Here is a 21,030-nt window from a genome sequence, read left to right as displayed (position 1 = left end):
CTGCTCCATCTCACCTCTTTGTATTAAATTTGTAAGGAGGTCCTTCACATGAAAAATTAATTCCTTACAATGATGTCTAATAACTATAAATTCCACTATTTTATTTTATTGATGCCTATCCAAGTATTGGAATTTTAATTGTAAACAGCTGTTTCAGCCAGGGGATCGCTTTGATATCTCAGGCTTTTTCTTGGAGTGTTCATGCACATCAAAATGGGCAAAAAGTTTAAAAAATGAATCGGCAGGTGTAGAGGATGCTAGTGAGAGGACATATAAATTGAGCATATCACTGTTTCATATAAGGTGTTTTATGATTGCCTACACCAGTTAAACCTCAGCTTGTAATAACAAAATATATTTCGTGGTTGGCAGGTGATATGCCAGTGAATAAATGTAGGCCACTAATGTTGGATCTGTGAATTAAGCCCACACACAATGCCATTATGTGATGATTTTACCACAAACAGCCAGTAAACAGCCTGATAGCCTCCTCCCCCTCTGGCTCAAACACCTCACTCTGCTGCTTACCCTCCCACTTGTCTTTTCTCATTCTTGCCTTATTGAGGGGCTCCTTCCCACAGCCATCTCCTACAGCTGTGCACCAGACAGTGAGATGGGATTCATCAGGCTGGGATTTGAGATGTAAAAGATAAATGTGAGCAAGAAAGATTATTTTCCCAGATTTTAGCTTTTTTTTTTTCATGTTTATAAATCCTGGCATTATAGAATCACGAGTTTGTTTAAAAGGTTTATTGATAAACACATTAACTTAAACCCGTCCCCAATCAACCACTCATGATTCCATACGATAATCCCTGCTTTTATCCAATTCACAGACTGGATATTCAACAAGCACATCTGTGAATGAGCATCTTTTTTTTTTCCTGTTGGCCTCTTTCATTCATCAGCTCATGTGCTTGCTTGATTGTTTTCATTCATGTGGGTGTTGTTTAACATTTGGTACATTTCCATAACTATTTGTGGAATTAAAATAATAGCATGTGTATGTTTTTTTTTTTTTTTAATCTGGATTTTATCTCCTAACATTTTCTTTAACCATCTTTAGTTTGTCCAGACGAGCTTGATGCTTGGTAGGGTCATTTATAGGTTGATGTTAGTACAATATCTTAATGTTCAATATCTGACAATATCAGGCCCTGCTGCAGTCCTATGATTCAGATGACTTAATATTATTTCTACCAGCTGCATTAGGTGAAAGCCTGCGTTCATGAATTGGCCCATTTTAGACAGCATGCACTAAATGCCAGGCAGGAGGCAGCACTCTGAGAGTCATTTTGATGGAGATTGAATCAGCAAGCCCGTAGAGTCAGAGGGGACAGCCTATGGCCACTGGCTTGTTTCATCACAGCTGGTCATACTCTCAACAAAACCTGTCATCCACACATTATCAAGGTATCGTACCACAGTAGTCCAATTTTGCTCTAAGGCTTTGAGTTTGTCTTTGTCTAGTCGAGTCTTTTTCCTGCATTGTGTCCAGCTGAGACACAACTTACTTTGTTTTTGTATTTTTCTCATTTTTCAGATGTTGGGAAACAAACACATGGTACAGATTTCTAGTCCCTTGACAATTTGACAAAAGTAATTCAGCATTGCAGTGATAAGATGAGGCTGATAGGAACTGGAGCCTGTCAAGCATATATAGTGTTCTTTAACTAAATTTAATTCAGCAGCTACAGGAGCACTTACAGTATGTTCCAGTGATGTTGTATGATAATAGCTTTTGCCTATAATGCCATCCTGTCAGCCTATATCCAGTTCAGTCTCAGAAAAGTAAGCACACTTTATACTGTTTCATCTAGTCCTTGCAAACAAAAAAAAATTTGCGTCCAGTAGTGACAGCTCTGTGAAAATCAACTCCAGTGCTCAAACACATCCAGTGCACTTTAGTTTGTGGTATCTTGTTTGCTGCACCATCTGTCAAGTGTGCATTTTATCCACATTTATAATGATTTATAACGCTTTTCACAGCTCGCTGTTTGACAGAGTCTACAGAGCCTTCCATCACCCACCATGATCTCCCAGATAACCTTTTGCAGTGACACCACATGGTGCACAAAGACAGATTATTCCTGGTTTTGCTGCAGTGTCCTATTGTATTCCATGAATTTCAGAAAGCTTGCTCTATGGTCTTATATTATCTTCTCACAGCAAGTCAACCCTGGTACTTTACAGGCATAATGGGATTTCAGCATCAGGCCATTATATTAACACCTCATCCTGACTCTAATTATAAATATAATAGTGCAATGGATATTAATGAACAGTCACATTTAATGCAAACTGTCTTGGTGCCTCAAAATAATTGAGGACAGAAACATTAGAGAGAGAATAAGAGAGTGAGTCCAGGATATGAACGATTACACCATAATCACAGACAACATAAATGATGAGAAAATAATTTGTATTCTGCTCTCAGATGTGTTTCTAATGCGGTTTGTATTCATTTGTCAACATATGAACCAGTGATATCAGATCTCTGAAGATTTTGGATGTTTGCATGAATTTGAGGGCATTTAAATATCTTGTCATCAAAAGTCTTAAATCAAATGTGTAATCAGTTTAGGAGACTATCCCCTTACCTTCCTTACCAGCATCATCAAGTCCTCTTAAGTCATTATGGACTAATACAAGAACAGTAAATGCCTGGATTTTTCCCATCACGCAGTCTCGCCATTGATTTGGTCTATCTAGCTCTTAGTTAAGGCAATATCGGCTGCCTCCATATACTCAGAAGGCTACATTGTGTCAATGTGCAACACCCACAGGTCCTATCAGTTCACGAAAGAAACGTGCACAGTGGCACATGGGATTTGAGATCCAATAATATTGATTTTTTTTACCTGAAACTAATTTTCCATAATTCATTACTGGAACATAATGAGCACAGAAGTTATAAAAGAGCCAACTCCTTGGAGTGTATTGGAAGGTTTGGTGTCTTGTCTGTGAACATTTTGGATACGTGTGTTGATGGACAAACTAGCCTTGCAATGATTTTGACGTGTGACCTTTTCGTTATGGAACAATGTCTGGAACTGCAAGCCCACCACTGATGATGTTGTGGCCTCAGGGAAAAAAGTGTCACTGCCTCTCCTGGATTAGAGAGCCAGCTCTTATAAAAACCAAATGTTTCTCTCAGGGAGGAGGAAGTGATCACATGTCCCTACAATGGTAGACCAAAAAAATAATCATAATAAAAATAATACTAATAAGCCTTCCTCCCTCTGAAAGAAAGTCAATTCTAATATTTTACTTTTTACTTTTCCAGCTTACCCTGGCAACCCCAGGCCACAGGAATTACTGTGTATTTTCTGTCCCTAAAACAAGTTGATTTTTATCTTAAACAAGTGAATGTTTGCATCTCATTTCCAAGATTCAGCACTTGATTCACTGACTTGTTAGAGCTAAATCAGCATTTTTATAATTCCTTCTCAACTGAAAGTGATAGAGGAGACAATAACAGTGCGGCATTGACTGACTGAGACACATGGACGCAGGGTCAGAGGGAAGTTGATTTGATGACAGTTAGCCTTGCTAAGCTAAAGAGGCTCCCTGCTGAGAGTGGGAGGGAGTGGGAGAGAGAGGGAAGAAACATCATTCTAACCCCTCAAGCAGTGTGACACCAAACCAAAAGCTTCCTGCTGCTGTAGGCTCAACTCACATCACTCACATTATACACACCTAACTATATACAAACATACACACAGTATGTGCAGTAGGCCAGGGCAGAAAGAACAAGCTGCAATTTAAAATAATTTTAACTGCTCTTTGTAGCGGTTTTAACAAATGAGGGCTCTCAAGAGTTCCACATCCCACAATCAGTGTCACACACAACCAGTCAGGAAATGTTAAAGTGGTCTGTGTGTTTGTGGGTGTAATGCAGAGAAAGGAAAGACTTTACCAGATAAATTTTAACTGATTGATGTACTGCACTTTAGCTACCCTCCAGAGTTAATGAGCACACACTGAACTGCATTGTCTTAATTATTGATAGTGGAAATAGAATCTAATGAAATTTCCACCTTCTTGAAACTAGAACTCCTCTCACTACTCACACACTTGCACATTTAACCTCTCCTATTTGCTCAGTAATTTAAATTTCGTCTGAGTGTGCAAAATAGCACACCAGTAAATATGACTTTGCTGTGATGAAATAATGGAGCAGAGCTCATGAAATAGGTCACCCACAATGTTCTCTCGCCTCAGTCCAAAACTGTATTATGCGCTCGATTTACCGCATAAAACTGGAAGCTAGTGGTGGAAAGTAACTTCGCACCTTTACTGGAAGTTCAGTTTGTCACTTGTTTGCTACTTAGCTTGGGCATTTTCTAATGTGCTGCTTTATGCCAATGTTGACCTTGATGGTGGTGGTGGTGGTGGTGGTGATGATGAGGTTGTAACTTTTACAGAACATTAACATTACAGAATAGACCCCCTGAAATTCATCCCCCTATGTAGATACATCTACATATAGGATGAGAGGACCTTAATACCCTAAGTGAAAATTGGTATAACTTTGCACATTAAGTATGATTTTTTTTCCTTCCTACCTCATCTCCATAGAAAATTTGAAGGGAGTGTATTACCTTTGTCACAGAGAAGCTGTGAGCCCTCAAGCTTAAAATGAGTGAAGTGACATAACCTTGACAGTGTAATTAATGTGATTCTAGGAAAGAATGGGCAGTTTGAGTGAACTGAGGTGAACAGGGAGGTGATTTCATAGTTGGGGTGTGTGTTGGGGGTGGGGGTATTTGATAGCCCTGTGTAATGGAGGCACAGCTCTGTGGGAACAGTTGGTAAGAATGTCCTCATCTGAACTTTGTCCTCAGATCTAATAGTGATGCAGCTGTTAGTCCAAACCACGCAGTCTTATGTATGAAAAGTCACCTTCATTGTGCCGTGTTTGTTATGCAGAATAACAACCTTTTCCCTGTACGTTTTGGATGAGTGGACACATTTATACATCTGTGTGCAAATGTAATTTGTGTTTATTCCATGACTAATATCGTTTGTTGGACCAGTCATCCTAGTAGTTAATTGGAGACACATCCAGTCCAAAACCACCTGGCATGGAGGTGACTTTGCGTGCACAGACCTGCATTTTTGACTTATGAGAACTGAATCCACATCCCTACAGTACCAAAGAAATGCTGTTTTCAGAAGAGCCTCTGAACAATGCAGCTTTGTCCTGAGAACATTAAAGTACCTCTCAGCATACTGTGATTTGGCATATTCTGTGCCACATTGTGCTGTCATCCTGCCCAGCCATCTGTGTAGCAACAGATTACCAGGTAGCCCTATTAATCCAGGTAGGCTGCACTGCGTCAGTGAGGAAATGAAGCCGAATGGAAAATGTTTAAATCAATAAGACCCACATTTGCACTCAGGCTTAAGATTTGTGGCTTGACTTTGACAAACCATGGTAGTGCAACAGTGCGCTGGCAGCACAGTAGACTTATTGGCCTACTATTGTTATTTTTAAAATCCATTTTGGATTTTGTGATGTTTATGTGGACGTTCTCTGTTTATTTAATCACTTGTACTTGCCATAATTTGAGGTCCTTTGCCTTGCTCACAAATGGCAAGTCATCACTTTCCTCCATCCACCAACCTCGGAGGATGAGAGAACATAAAAGAACAGGTTGTGATTCTGTTTTTGTTCACCCATCCATGACTGCCGGAGAGGGAGAATACTTTTTTCTATTTTTCTTTTAAAGGCAGAAGAGGGTTTTTTTTTTTCTTCTAAACATGTTTCTAAAGAAGACAAGATAGCACCTGATATATCACATTAGAATACTTAACTATGTTTTGCTCTGCAGCTCTGGATAAATATTCGGGTCAGAGATGCTCTGACTGGAGTTGTTTGAGTGCCTTTCCAAGGTGTGTTTTTTCATTACACTGATCCATGTAAACCAGCTCCATTGCCTGCTTATTAGATTTAGTTGGACAGAGAACATTCAGCTAATTAATGCTGCCGGCAGGCCACGCGTGAGCGGCTGCTAGTGAGCCAGTGTCTGTGATGCTGTGTGCTGCTTTGCAGGGTGCTCAGCTGAGATCTGTGAACCTCATTAGTGTTTCTGTGCACGTGTGCATGGCTGTCTGTCTATATGTCACTATGCAAGTGAGAAATGGAAACATTATTTCGGTTTGTATGCGTGTGCACGTCTGTAATTGTGTGTGTCGCTGTCTTTGACCCTCCACTGCAGCAGGATGTGCAGGCTGACAGGCAAACAGGCAGAAATTTGCATTGACAGCAGCAGCATTGGGGATCTGTTTAATCTGTCCACATGCCACGTGGGCTTCTTGTAGATAACCTGAGAAGATATCTTACTTCTCAGGGAGTAAGACATACGCAGTGCCTCATCACAGACTTATGTATCTCAGTCAGAGTAACTAAAGATGAAATGAGCATACCCTGTCTTGTACAGTACAAGTACATTGACAAACATACTATACACGTACACCAGAGAGCACAGTCCCTTCTCATCCCCAGATGGTTGAGACACAAATGGTCTTCTCTCTGCCTTCCTTGCTCTCCTTTGAAATTCAAATTTATTTGCATTTAGCCGTTGTTGCAAGTATATGACACAATGTAACAACGAGATGACATGTTAGAAGTAACATATGCATAAGCAAAACATTGATGAACAATCTTACGATGAACGATGAACAATCAATAACAGTCAATGGAAAATATAATTAATGTGTCAGCATACTTCCCCTTAATAGTTTAATTAAATTATTATTTTCAGCCAATTTTGGAATGTAGTTCTCATCTGTATGTATTTCAGCTTGAATGAGTATCCCCATCGCTCTCTCTCGCTCTCATTTTCACCGTCCACACACACACAAATCACCACTGAGCCTCCTCCCATTCTTATATTGCCTAAACAAGTCCAACCAATATGCTTTCAAGAACATAATACTTAGCTCCTTTAAATTATAAATGTCTATGGATTCCAAGTGGCTTATTTTTAGAGTGCACACATGCATGCCCCTATGCACGCTCACAGACACATACACACACACACACACACACACACACACACACACAGATTGCTTTACAAGGCTGGGTTGTGGTCCCCCGGAGGCATGCAGAGGTTACTTTAAGCACTAAGTAGCATGTATTTGTGAGTTTATGGGCGTGTGTTGGACACAAACAACAATAAAATGAACCACAAGGGAGACATTCAGTCATTATAAATTTAGCATTTAACTAATTTCTTCAGTATTGCTACAGCGGAAATGGCCCTTGATGTTGAAACTGATGTTGGATACACTGCAAAGAACATTATTGTTAACTTGTTTCATAAACTGACTTTTATCATCCGCAGAATAAAGATAATCTCATTAAGAAACATCTTGAAACTGCTTTCCTTACTTGTTTCCATGGAAACAGACATCATAATCATAAATTTAATTTTCAAAAAGATTGAATTGTCAGGTTTTCAAATAAAACGTCAGGTTCATTGCTGCTCCTCGTGCTTGAGGCAACAGATTTGTAAACCACAAATTGTCTTCAGACAAAGGTGTCAGCACTGAAATTAAATTCAAGGGTTCTTTTTAAATAATTGGTCTTTTATAGTGAAATACAAGAATTCTGAATTGTACGTTGCAAATCATGTATTCCCTCTAGCTTCAGTGTTTTCAGACCATTCTTAAAGACCATTAAAGCAGGGACACCCCTCCACTTGGAGTATGAACTTCTTTAGCATATTGTCACTAAAACAAAAAAGGTGCAATTCTGTATGTCCCCTCTGCCCCTTCAGACTGAAATTAATGGCTCCGTCCACTCACAGTGACACTGATGTACTATTAGGTCCAGTGCACTGCTTAGCCCAGCAGAATCCAGGCTCACCAATACATAAATCAAACCCCAGTCTAGTAAAGGAAGTGTTTTTTTAATATATTTTCACAGTAGCAAACAGTAGGAGAAAATTACCAAACACTGGAATTTCTCAGTTATTTTGTTTGTGTGTGTGTGTGTGTGTGTGTGTGTGTGTGTGTGTGTGTGTGTGTGTGTGTGTGTGTGTGTGTGTGTGTGTGTGTGAGAGAGAGAGAGAGAAAGAGAATACACAAATATTCAAGAGAGTCAGAATGGCATTTGAGTGTTTTTATGCAGCAGTGTGTCCATGTCTCTGTGCTCCCCGAGAAAAGCAGCACTAGAGGCTGGGTGCCTGCTAGGTGATCTATAAATAGCCTACTGGTGACAGCAGGACTTAGAACCTAATGTGAGGGAGACCATGTTTCAAAGATGTCCAAGTTCTTGATTTAGAACCCACCAAACATTTCATTTTCTATACCAGTAATCTTGTTCATATTTTCAGTGCTGATAACTGGATATGTCACAGCTTAATAAATAACTTAGGCAAGATTTAAATATTTTATCAGCTATTTTTTATTTTGTTTCTGAGTGGTAATATTTAATTTGTACTGCAGCTAAGACAAGACAGTAAGTATAAATAGAGCGCCTTCTGTTTCTTCTCTGTTAACCTCTTGTCTGCTGTTTGATAAATTAGGAACATTTAGACACGAGGCATTAGCATCCAGCAGGCCTGCATTAAATTTACCTCCCACTGGAGCACCATCAGCAACTCTAATAATTACGGTTTAAGAACTGAGAGCAATTCATTTTTTCCTCTATGAGCCTGAGAACATTCAGAAAAGAAGCTGTGAGAATGAGAGCTGATGAGAAAAGGATGTATTTTGGGTGAATGTATCTCAGACAGTGGGTTCGGTGTTGAAGTAGTTGTGTAATACATTAATGAAAACTGAGGTGAATTGGTGTTTGCATTATAGTTCACTGTACTGAACTAGCCAGTACAAACTAGCAGGATAGACTGAGGCCATGTCTGCATGTATGAAATCACTCAGTTCCTGAGGCTTGCCCCTCAGTGGACCTCTTGACTTTTGCACCTACCAAGCCTTTTTGCCCACACAGCTCTATAAGGAATAAAATGTTTGAATGTCAAAAAGCCTCAAGGTCAGCCTGTACTGTATCTGAAAGGCTGTGCTGTGATCAGGTTGAAGAATTTTGTTTTGAATTTTGAAACAGGCATGCTTTAGGACTAATGTGGCTCATAACTCTTAGAGTCCATAACTGATTACAGTAGTTCCCATGTTTATTACCCATTTTTAACTGTGAATAAATTTCCTGTTGGGTAGGTTCAAACTTCCTCTGTGCCACCCATATCATCCCTGTGAAGAACGAGGAGGGCGTGGTCATGATGTTCATCCTTAACTTCGATTACATCCTGGGCAAAGGCAGCAGCAACTCACTGGAGAGACTCAACCACACCTCACCTTCCAAAGCTGACCAACGTGAGTAAGACACAGAAGTTCTGGAGAATGAAGTGTGGTGCAAAATAGGTTAATCCAGGCTGTATTTGTGCTGTGCAGTCAATACAGTGTTATTGAACCTGAAACAGTGGACATACAGACTGGCACTGTGTTCTTCCATGTACTGCATATGCTTCAGTTTGAGAAAGAGGAAGCCACGAGATATGATTGACAGTAATCTATCCGCCAGCTGCGATTTTGTTTTCTTGTAACCTTTTCCTAAATCCACTTCAATTTGCACAGTTACCCAGTCCCTTTAAAATTTTGACATGACCCCAATATTAATGTTGCATCCCCTACCTTTGGCTACAGTTTCTTCATTTCTTTATCATCTTGCCTTTGTAGCAAAATGTTTAAAACTAGACATAATATGTAATGTAGTGTAGTGACTTGCTGCAGTAATAATGAGTGCAGCTGCAGAAATTGCCTGTTAGACAGCAGCTTTGGCATGTTGACACCAGTGTTTAGCAGGCATTGATGTGTTACTCTGCCATCATCTCAAAGGCCTGACACAATTATAGCTCATAGCCTGTCAGTACGGCCTGATGAACTACTGGAGCAGTGCTGGGGAGCACTGAGCTTCACCGAGCTGCTGGTGTAATAGTTTCTAATGCCATTCCCCAGCAGTGCTCTTGAACATGCTCTTGATGCTTGCTCACTGTTCGATGTCTCTTTCTCCATTTTGTGTCTGTGATATCTAAAGCAGCAGGATGGATGTCCACAGGTAACCTCTAGGTGACTGTAATTGGATAAGGCTTCTAACAGGCTGTTGCCTCATGGGGTGTGTGGTGAAGAATTGGGATGCTTGTTGAGTTTAAAAGCAAGGGTTGTGTGTGTGTGTTTGGAAAGCCATAAGCAAACGCATGAGCTTTTTGTTTTGGATGTGTGTGTTGGTATCAGTTTTTTAAGGAAGCTAATTGCCGAGTCAAGGGCAGTCCCCTGCTGGATCAGGCCTCGATGAATTAATCTGTTCATGCCTATCTGAATAAATGGGTGTGCCTGCAAATCTGGTGGTGAGGTCCAGATTTGTTTACAAGGTCAAGTCTCAGGGCTGGGCACCATCTCTCTTGCTCTGCCTACACACAACCTCTGCTGCCGCAGGGATTACTGGAGAGAGACAGTATTACTTGGGCACATTTCATCACAGCTGTCAGTCAGCTAACTTCAGAGGCCCTGTATTGCACTTTTTACTAGCAGATGGACAGAGGTCACAAATTAGGAATAACTACATCAAATTTCAAAGAAAATCACAGCTGAAGAAACAGTAACAGATTTAAATTTACCTCAGTGAATCCTATGGTGATACAATTCTAAGTAGCAACTAATATCACATGTGCAGGAGCAGCAGCTTTTAGATGGAGTGGGGTAATGATTCATGTGTTGCATTATCTCAACTCCTTCTGGGGAATGAGCAGCTATGCATTAGGTGCTGCTTATCGATTGCACAGCGATGATCCATCCATTCTGAAACCAGCTAGGCTTCTCCCATATGGCTTTTATGTGGCTACGCAGGGCATTTTCACAGATCCATAAATTACACACATACAGACAAGACAAATGGCATTTAATATATCAGCTTCAACCCCAGACTAGTGTTTAACAGTGGAAAGCAGTGGGAAAAGGTTTTACTGAATTCAGAGGGACAGTAGTGTGTCCATGATGATTCATATATTTTATTATTAAGAATGTTCAGAGCCAAACATATAGATCTGTATTGGGTCTGAACAAGAATATGGGCTAAAATAATAAATAAGACATTGAAAACATCTGAAGTTTGTAATGTTTGTAAAGTGTCTGATGTTTTATAATGAAATTTAGATCTGTGCTCACACCTACAGTAACATGTTAGTGTTCTTTATATCCTGAGAACAAAAACTGCTCAGTTTTAATGTGATATTTTAGGTTAATGCTGTTTAACCATCTATCCATCCATCCATTATCTATACCCACTTATTGCTATTTAGGGTCATGGGGATCTGCTGGAGTCTTAATGCTGTTTAGCTTTTATATTTTCAGATTGTTAGAGTACCTGATTTGCAATCTCATCATAAATTTCCTCCACATATAAATGAGTGGAGGGCAGAGTGAGGACACAACAGAATTATACGATATTCTCTAGAGCTGGTGAGTAATAGGAGAACTGGGAGCACAGGTGAATACTCCTTCAGGTAAAAGAACACTGCATGCAAATCAGTTGGAGAGCATATTAACCACACTATTGCATCAGCAAATTCACCAAGGAGAACACAGGACAGAAACAAAAGGACACAAAGTGATTTGTGTCCCAGTTGTCCCAAAGAATGAAGGTTTATTGTTCTCTTTCTACTTCTCCCCAGATGTCTGAATCATGCTCACATGCTCACAGAAAGACATTTCACTCCCTAACATGGGGATCTAAGGCCCAATTAATATTCAATGCAAATATTACTATCTGGTATCATAGCAACAGGGGGCCACTCTGTGTCCATTGGTTGTGTAAAGCCGCTGGTGAGCTTTTGCAGGGAAAGAATGAGAGGGTTGGAGAGGACGAGGTGAGTGAGAGCGAATACTAAAACACATGTATCGTATACACACACAAAGCCCAGTAACAGCACTCAGAAGATAGCATATTCTTTTCAATATCACCATTAAATATAGCTACGTACAGTGCTCTCAGCACACACTGTGAATGTGTGGCTGAATTATGAGCCAATTCAAAGATGTGAGGCATTAATGTTTGTTCTCTAGACTAAGCAGTAAGCAGAAATATATCTGTGAGCGTGTGAGAGCTGCCATTCATTATTTTGTTATGGTGTCATTTTTACAGTTGAAGCTGGTGTTTAAATCAAGATGTCAGAAATGTGAAATGCTGTAGAGCAGCGCAAATAATTGCTAAAAATGTCAGTGTTGTAATATTGCAGTGGTATTATCTTTTTTTTTTTTTTTGGAGGAGAGAGTGTTTGAGATAGCCACACCAGACAGGATTGTGCTGCATTGTGCAGACATAGTGAAAAATAAATTAGGTTTTCTGGTTTGTGATCAGCCTCAGACTGACATAGGTTGTATTTTTGACCAAAGAGTCTAATCTGCCTTAAAGCACCAAGTTTAGATGATTTTTTTTTCTAAAGCCAGAATACCAATTCAACTTAATTTCTTAAGTTGAAATGACTGTCTTATTGAGTCATACTGCACTGTAGATATGAGCACTAGCTTCAGTTCCTGCTCTGAATCACCAAGTATATGCAAATGATCATTTCCGGCATCATCAGCATCTGGCTAGATACATAATTTAAATACACCGCATTAGGGCTGGGTAATAAAACAGTGTGGATAATTATTCTGAAAACTTCCCATGACAACAAAGAAAATGTTGAGTAATGTTGAAAAATATTTGTTTTGCATCTGTGTCAAACCAAAATCAGCCTATTGGGCTGCAGTAATAACATTGCTGACCTGCATATGATTAAAACAAGGAATAAAGCACATGTATTGTTGGAGACTTAAAGAGGAGTGATGGTGACATCAAAAACATGATGTGACATGTCACAGTTGGTTTTTAGTATGTTTCTGCCCTTTTACTGGCTTATGAAACTACACTCCTATCTGTAGTTAAATTTGTTATTTGATATCTGTTAAAATTTTTTCATGTCAAAATTTTATCCTCACTAGTCAAAATGGTAAAAATATCCACAATACTGTTCTCTCTATTAGAAATTAGTAGAAAATTTTATTTCAGGATTTCAAGATATATATGATTGTGTTGGTCATAATAAATTATTTATTATCTAAAAATCCTTAAAATTGCCTTGACATGTTTCCTAGGACAAACAATGTCACTTTGTCCATTTACAGTGTGTGTATTGGGCTTCCATATATACATCATCATTTTTGATGATAATCAAGGATGAACAAGATTTCATTGTGGATATGTGAAATGTTATGTTTGACTAAGAAGGATTAAATTACAGATACTTGCAATATACTTCCAGTCTATATGGTAGTAACTGGAGCCTGAAATACACTAAAAATATTTTTCTTTTTACTTAATGTACACACATTTTACTTAATGTTATTTAAATGTATATGTGTTTTATATTTAATTTCAGTCAATATATAAAAAAACACAGGGATTTTATTTTTGGTCATATTGCCCATCACTACAAAACATGGACCCAAGCTCCCTGCTGAGCCTCAGCATTAAGTCTGTTTTCTATTTTACCACCTATTGTGTCTGTGAATACATCGTCAGCTGCTTTACTCAATGCAGAAATTGGAGTTGTTGGTATGTCTACTGCAATGTATTGTAGTTTGCTCAGGCAAATACACAAAGAGGACATAATGATGTGGTGAAAGGAAGTTTTTTCCTAACATCAGGTTTGTCATGGCTCATGAATGAGATAGTATTCTTATATCTCATACAGTATGGCACGTGTGCAGGTAATGAAATGATTCACACCGTGCAGACCACGGTCTGCTGTTTGTATGTGAAATCCTGTGAATGTGACAGTCTCTGTCATAATGTTTGCAGAAATTGTGTGATGCAGCTGAATGTGCATGTTTGTGAATGGTGTGTGTGCGTGGGTGTGTACTGTGTGCATAGTATGATAGAGCATTCATTTAAACAGGCTTTACATTCAGCTTAACTCTATTTTCATCTTTGTTCACCTTTTCCTGCATAAGATTCCCTCAGGGTTAGGCTGTGTTTTGATAGCAGCGCCCTAAATATCACTTTGTCTCTGTTACATTCTTTTTCATATCCTCCGGACCTATCAATCACTATTTAAAATCCTGCACATTATCCTTGGTAGGAGTGCACTACTGCCTCACTAATATTTCAGTAAATGTCCTCCTCCATGAATAATTGAAGGAAATTGAGTATTGAACTCGGGCCTGAGGCAGAACAGGCATTTGTTTTGATCTTTTTTAAGGGGGCAGACTATTGGCAAACAAGTACAAAACATCAACAGGGATGTTGACTGCAAGAAAGCTCTGCTAGAAACATACAATGAAAACAGCAAAACAAGGTCAATGGGGGTTATGTCAGTCTCTCATTATGAAACCACTGTGCACTCACTTTTCTGCAGGCAGATAGTTTTCATGATAATTGAGTGACTTAACTATCCACTGCCCACTGTCCCCCGATGCTCCACGCTGATCACCAGTGGGATGGGGTATTCTTATGGATTAAATATGACAATAATGACACTTCCCAGTCTCATTGTTGTTCCACTCTTTTCCTCTCTGTCAGGGAAAGGGAGATTCTTTCGCTTCCGTTTCCCGGCCTTACCGCTCCTCGGCATCAGTAAGCAGTCCCTGCCGCAGGAAGACCCTGATGCTGTCATGGTGGACTCTCCTCGCCACAGTGACTGTTCAGTGGCTACGCGCGACTACCAACTCCCCACCACCCGCGAGAGCTGCAGCCCCTCCTATGCTAACGACACCCGTGCCCTCATAGGCCCCAGCCACTGCTCCACCCCCGTATCTGGGCCTTTGGACCACTCGTCACCCAAGGGTCCATGGGACAGGACATACCCCGACCAGGCCATCGCCCACACCCAACAACAGAGCCAAGAGGACACACTTAATGCTGCACCGTCAATCCCGGGCCTCACTCCAACTGCCTCCAGAGAGAGTATGTGCAGTATTCGCCGAGCCTCCTCAGTGCATGACATGGAAGGCTTTGGGTCCAACTCCAAGATGGCGTTCAGGGACAGACATGCCAGTGAAGGTAGGAATCATCAGCTGCTCTGTGCTCACTGTGCACTGTAAGGCTTTTTGACATATCACCAAAATGCTATAGCAGTTTTTCAATGGTGAAATTGTTCTAGTTGTAGTAAGACATATCTTTGCCCTGCCATGTCCTTGGCAGTACACAGCAGGTGGCTACTGCCCAAGCAAAAAAAGCTGCTCTCCAAATGATGAGAGCCATTAAAGAGTCGGGTTCAGTCAATACCCAAATGCTGTACTGCTCTACAGTAAGGAACAAATGAACACATTTATTACTTATGACACACATTCACTATAATTTGGTTTTATTAATTACCACATTTTGTGTGGTCCCAAAATAGCAGATAAGAGACATCATGCCTACTGTGTGCTATTGATCTCCTCACAAGTCTAAATCACTCATTAACCTTTTGGCCCTAATTTAGTTGAGACCCCAGACTGGCACGGATTCCTCCAGGCCAATCAGCCTGCCCCATTCCCTTATCTACTCTCCTCATTCAAACAGCTTTGAGTTACTGACCAAGAAATATATCTACTTCACTGGAATGAATTGCTCATGGGGGCTGTAGCGGGGATTTAATGTCAGCCTCCCATTTGTCATCAGAAAAAAACTAGAAATTCTTCTCTCACCTCCACTGCCCTTTTTCTTCCTTCTCCAACACCGTGTTGCTGCCATCAGACAATGGTCGCCATATCAAAGGTAACAACCAGCAGCCTGCTGCATCTTAAGTTGTAAATTTTGGCACGTCTATTGGATAATAGCTATGTACTGCAAAAAGCCTGCTTGCTGCATGAGTTTTCCACATCGCTGAAGTTTATGTTGAATGCAAATGTTATGGCGGAAGAACGACAGCGCATTTGTAAGTTCTTGAGCTGGAGCCTCAAAACACTGGCACAGCACTAAATGAGTCAGTCGCAGTGCGCATGACCTGCTGAACTCTAGCCGGTTGCTCAGGGGAAAGCCCAGTAAAAATACACACACTGACCTCTGCACGCGCTTGCATGAAACAACACATTAAATCTCTCTCCTGCTTTTGTTCATTGAAGAAAATCAATGGAGCATCACAAGTTGATACCTCCCACTGTCTGTAACCTCTGTTTCCTTCTATGCACCCTCTGGTTTTCTTGTTGCCAAGTCTTCGTGAATGAAAAAAACAGACTGTTTCCATTTGAATACTATGTACTCTCCCATGTGTTTTGCCCTTATTAAATGCAGTGGTACTGCAGCAGTGCTTGTGCTGCATGCAAGTGACACTACATATTTTATAGTCACAGTTTTGTTATTATTTTTATAGTCACAGGATTATTTACACATGATGTGTTGAAGTTTATTGTGATTTGGATCAAAGGATGTAAGGGCTGGATAAAAATATAGAGTTTCTCAATTCACTGATTAATGTTTTTACCATTTTTGCATCTGCATCAATTACTTGTTACTTTCGTGTTACTTGTTCTAAGTGGTTCATTTTGAGCTACATGATGTGCAAAATGTCTATTTTGTGTTACAACACGGAGAAAAGGTGACTTTAAATTCAAAAGTAACATAGGTGATAGCTGGTTGTGTAAGTCTCCCAGTGGGCTGACAATCCTGTAAACTGATGTGGATAGTTACAGTCAGTGTGGACCAACCACAGTTTACAGGACTGCTGTGACTCGGGGTGTGAGCTGACTGTTGCCATCATATACTGAATATCATATGGCTGTATGGGATAGTATTTGTCAGTTTATGCATTAATGACGCCCTTGTTATCCAACCAAATAACAGTGCTGCTCAGTTGTTTATTGTAGAAAAACGTAGAAGCACTGTTTCCTCTTTGAATTGAAAGCTGAATCAAATCAGTAAATCAGCACCCTAAGAGTATGTGTCCCAAAAACACAGTATAACATGCACATGAACATTTAAATTCTGTAAAGATCTGCTCAGCCCAACTTGAAAACACATGATATTTTAAATAATGATGTTTATACACGAGTACTGTCCCTGCGATCCAACCATCCATCCATAATTCCACTTTCCCCTTTACCTCCTATTTCTTCTCTTTTCTGGTTTGCTAGTATCTCGCTCCTGGATGGCTGGGGGTATGGCTTCAGCTTTTCAAGTTATTTTTTATGACTGCAATGATGTATCCTTACTGTGGCATGTATTGAAGCTGGGCATGCATTCTCTCATCCTCAGCTGTCTGTTTCACTGTCCTTGACTCTGAATCACTGTACTGTACTTTGTGATAAGAGGGAATAAATAGTGTAACCTTTCTCTGCTGGCTCACACGGCTGAGTCAGCAGTTCTCTCTTTCACTTTTTATCACTCTCATTGGGCCCCATTTCAATGTGTGTAGTGCTGTCACATATTGTTGTAATGTTGAATGCTTTCACAAGAAGCCAGGGAGTAAATGCCAGAGTCAGATTTTCTAATGCTGTGAATGTGAAGAGAACATTGTGAAGTATAATGAGGAACGATTTAGATAATTCATTATGTCCAAGCCTTAATCAGACAGATAGGTGGTTTGACTTACCGTGTGAAGTTGCATTCTTTGATTGTGCATTGAATCATTCTTTTCTTTAACAGACATTGGTCTTCATTATCTTTTAATGAGAAACACTGACAGGTCTGTTCATCCTAGACAGGTCAATCAAAGGGTGTGGAGTTTGTATTTCAGCATCTGTTGTATCCTCAGTGTTGTGTTGTGGTTGAACTCACTCCAAAAGTAAGGGCCACTCCATACTCACTACTCATGTCACAACAGTCAAACCAGTGCTGGACTCTGATGTCCACGATTCACAAAGCCTATTAGATCAACAATAGTCCAACACAGTACAAGATGTGGCAACTTTTAATGACATCCTCCCCCTCGTTTTCTCTTTCAGGGCCACTGAGCCAGATCAAATCCAGCCTACTCGGCTCCACCTCCGACTCAAACCTCAACAAGTACAGCACTATCAACAAGATTCCCCTCATCACGCTCAACTTCTCTGAGAACAATGAGAAGAAGTGCCCCTCACCTCCATCCTCTGAGAAAACCATCATCGCCCCTAAAGTCAAAGACCGCACACACAATGTCACTGACAAGGTCACACAGGTAAGATGCTAACCAAGCAGGAAAATGTGAAGCAGTCGTCTTCACAAAAACATCTGTGAATCAACTACAATCCAAAAGCGATCATTGTCACTTTCATATTTAACCTAGAAATTGGTTTTGACAAATCTCTGATAAATAATGGTGCAAATACAAGGCTCATGGAAATCCCAGTAAATCTGACCTCTTAACATCAGCTGCTAAGTAAGTAAAAGAATTCAAACTTTATTCTGGTCACGTGCATTTTGCATTTCTGAATTATTCATTCCATCATTCATTTGTTTACCATCTAAGGTTGTGCAGACTGGATTGAAAATATATTGAAATTCTAGAGTAAAATTCATCACATTGTTTACTATAATCACAAATCACACTTGCACAGATTGAACAGTCAGCAGATTTCAACCCCCACCTCACCCTTTTTCTCCCCTGGTCTCTGTGAGCCTCAGGATGATTAATTGAAACTCAAGTGGTCTGATACGTAAAACAGCAGTGGTGTCTATCACTTGCGGCAGATAATCAGGGATACTCTTACCGCTGGCAGACAGCATCAATAGCCCAGGCCATATTTCTAGAGTTACGGACATGGTTAGAAGTCATTCTCACCTTCTCTGCCAGGGTTGAGAGACAGCACAGAGCATACAGGCGCTGTAAGTTAATGTATTTCTAGGAGAGGGTCAAAGCCGTCCCAAGTCACTGATTAGGTCTCAGTTTTGCATTTTGCCCATTAATGGTGTAACGAATATAGAGGGCACAGAAATTGACCCCTGTTCACACTCAGAGGCAACTTCAGCTAAAGGCTTTCAACTGGAGCCAGAGGCAGAGACTGCAGAGCATCACTCTGACCTCTCCATGCAGCATTAAAGTCAAAGTTATTAAGCAGTAGAGAGGACGCTGCTTAATGTGGTGTTACTTTTACAACATGTGGCACACCAGAGTACCTGGAGACCAGTGGGTGTGTAACCTTTATGTTTCCCCCTAGTGTGTTGTCACATTGTGTTGTGACATCTATTTAATTTATTGTCGTATTTTATTAGTAAGAAAAAAGCAGACTTGCAGCTCAGATGCTGTTTGTTACATTTGAGCATCTCAGTGCCAGCAGCTCAGACACAAGTCCCAGATGCTCATCACTTTCTGTTCAAGTGCGGAAGTTTGAACCTGACACTTGGAGCTGAAGGCATAGCAGTGGTACACACAACATTTTTAACAGTGGAAGCCACAAAGTTAACCACAGAAACATTTAACAACACTCTCTCCTCATAAATGATATTTAAACTTTTGGCAGTGCAGGCAAAACGAACCAGAGATACGGAAAAAGCTAATGTTCATTTGCATATTGCTTGAAGCTTAGCCAAACACAGAACAAGCCTTGTGTTATCCCATTAGATAGTTCATTTGCACCAAGTGCACATAGCTACAGTAGGTAGGTTAAATAATTAAGATAGAATCTATTATTTGGAAACACTTTGGCTACAACACGTTCATCTAGAATTGTCATTCTGCCAACCAGCTGACTCCTAGCAGGCTGAGAGCCTAATTTTGTATTTGTACCCCTTCCTTGACAAATGTAAAGAAATTAACAAATTAATTTAAGTCTAATTTAAGTTATATGAAGGTTAACAACAATTGTGCATTGTTTTTTGAGTTTAGGGAAATAGGCATTTCATTCAAACATTCATTCCTGTTGTCTGCCCTTTGGTTTCTGATCAATTTCAAAGGTTATCCCGTATTAGAGGTAAAAGCAATTGACCCTCTCCATCACACAGAAGGCAGGAGTTTCTAATAACAGTTCAATTATTAACACTTCAGCTCTTTTCTTGTGCTGTGCATCATCCTTCTGTCCTCTAGTCCTCGCCTTTTAATCACAGGGGTTATGAAGGTGACCGGGTTAGAGATGAGGGGACATGCAATAAGTGATGGATGCTAAAGTGATCATTTAAGGTTCTCTCTTTCTGTTTCACTCTCATGCTGAGCAGGTATAGTCTCTCTGTAGTTGCAGCTTGTCTATTTCACCTGCCCCTCTCTCTCTGTTTGCATTGTTCCTTGGAACTTGAATAATGAGCAATGAAAGAGGCACAGCATGGAAATTTCTGCCTATTGAAGTATCTGACACTGAAATGAATAGATGTATCCTCTGCTTGCACCTATAATTATCTCCAAGTCATCAAGACTCTTATCTGAAATGGTCCATGACGCTGCTATAATATTGATGTTGAAAGTCATTTGCTTATATAGGGAAACTGCAATAACAAAGATACAGATAGTAGCATCAAAGCTCATTGGAATGGATTTCAGATGCAAAACATCACAACATTATATTACAACAACGTTGCAACATTATGCAGGCTGTTGTTTTCTGTGGACAAATCATGCAGATTTGTTAGTTGACTTTTTAACTTGCCACAGTTTTATTGTCTGTTCTGAGGCTAAGTTTTTCTGGCATATTTTAGGACTAAGTGATCAGTAAAAGATTTTATTCCTACAGCAGCAGCTACAATGTAGGTTATGCAGTCGTGATGTTAAACCAGCTATTCCATGTGTATCTTATACAAAAAAACTAATTTATTTGGAGTTCTCATTTCAGATGTAGTTTTTTTCATTTAACACATGAATGGTTTATATGGGAGTGTGGGAAATTCATGTCTCAGCACATCCAAGGTTAGGAGATAATGTGAAATGAAATCAGAAGTGTACAGAATTCCTGTTCAGTGCTTTCTTGATGAACGTATTTGCCATAACACAGATGTATGGAATGGCATTGATATGCTAATGCTTGTTGGTTTATATAGATATGTATATATATTTCACTGAGTGGTTGTGTCTATTCTTATCACCTCATCTAAGAGGGAATTTTTTACACAGGCACACAGTGGAGACAGCAGTTTAATACTGC

At 40.0% G+C, this 21,030-nt stretch overlaps 1 protein-coding gene across 1 annotated transcript in view; it reads left to right on the top strand.

The window, feature by feature from the left end:
* The window catches only part of LOC113127494 (potassium voltage-gated channel subfamily H member 7-like), a 44,738-nt gene that overhangs the window by 8,731 nt on the left and 14,977 nt on the right, over positions 1 to 21,030 (top strand). Inside the window, exons 3-6 of the mRNA XM_026302155.1 lie at positions 9,184 to 9,339; positions 14,585 to 15,064; positions 15,743 to 15,763; positions 17,929 to 18,140. Of these exons, the coding sequence (XP_026157940.1) occupies positions 9,184 to 9,339; positions 14,585 to 15,064; positions 15,743 to 15,763; positions 17,929 to 18,140 (869 nt within the window). The remainder of the gene's footprint in view (positions 1 to 9,183; positions 9,340 to 14,584; positions 15,065 to 15,742; positions 15,764 to 17,928; positions 18,141 to 21,030) is intronic.

This window comes from Mastacembelus armatus, chromosome 2, assembly GCF_900324485.2.
Source record: "Mastacembelus armatus chromosome 2, fMasArm1.2, whole genome shotgun sequence".
Classification (NCBI taxonomy): Eukaryota; Metazoa; Chordata; class Actinopteri; order Synbranchiformes; family Mastacembelidae; genus Mastacembelus; species Mastacembelus armatus.
Note: the sequence above shows the minus strand (reverse complement) of the source record. Positions and strands in the feature narration are given on the sequence as shown.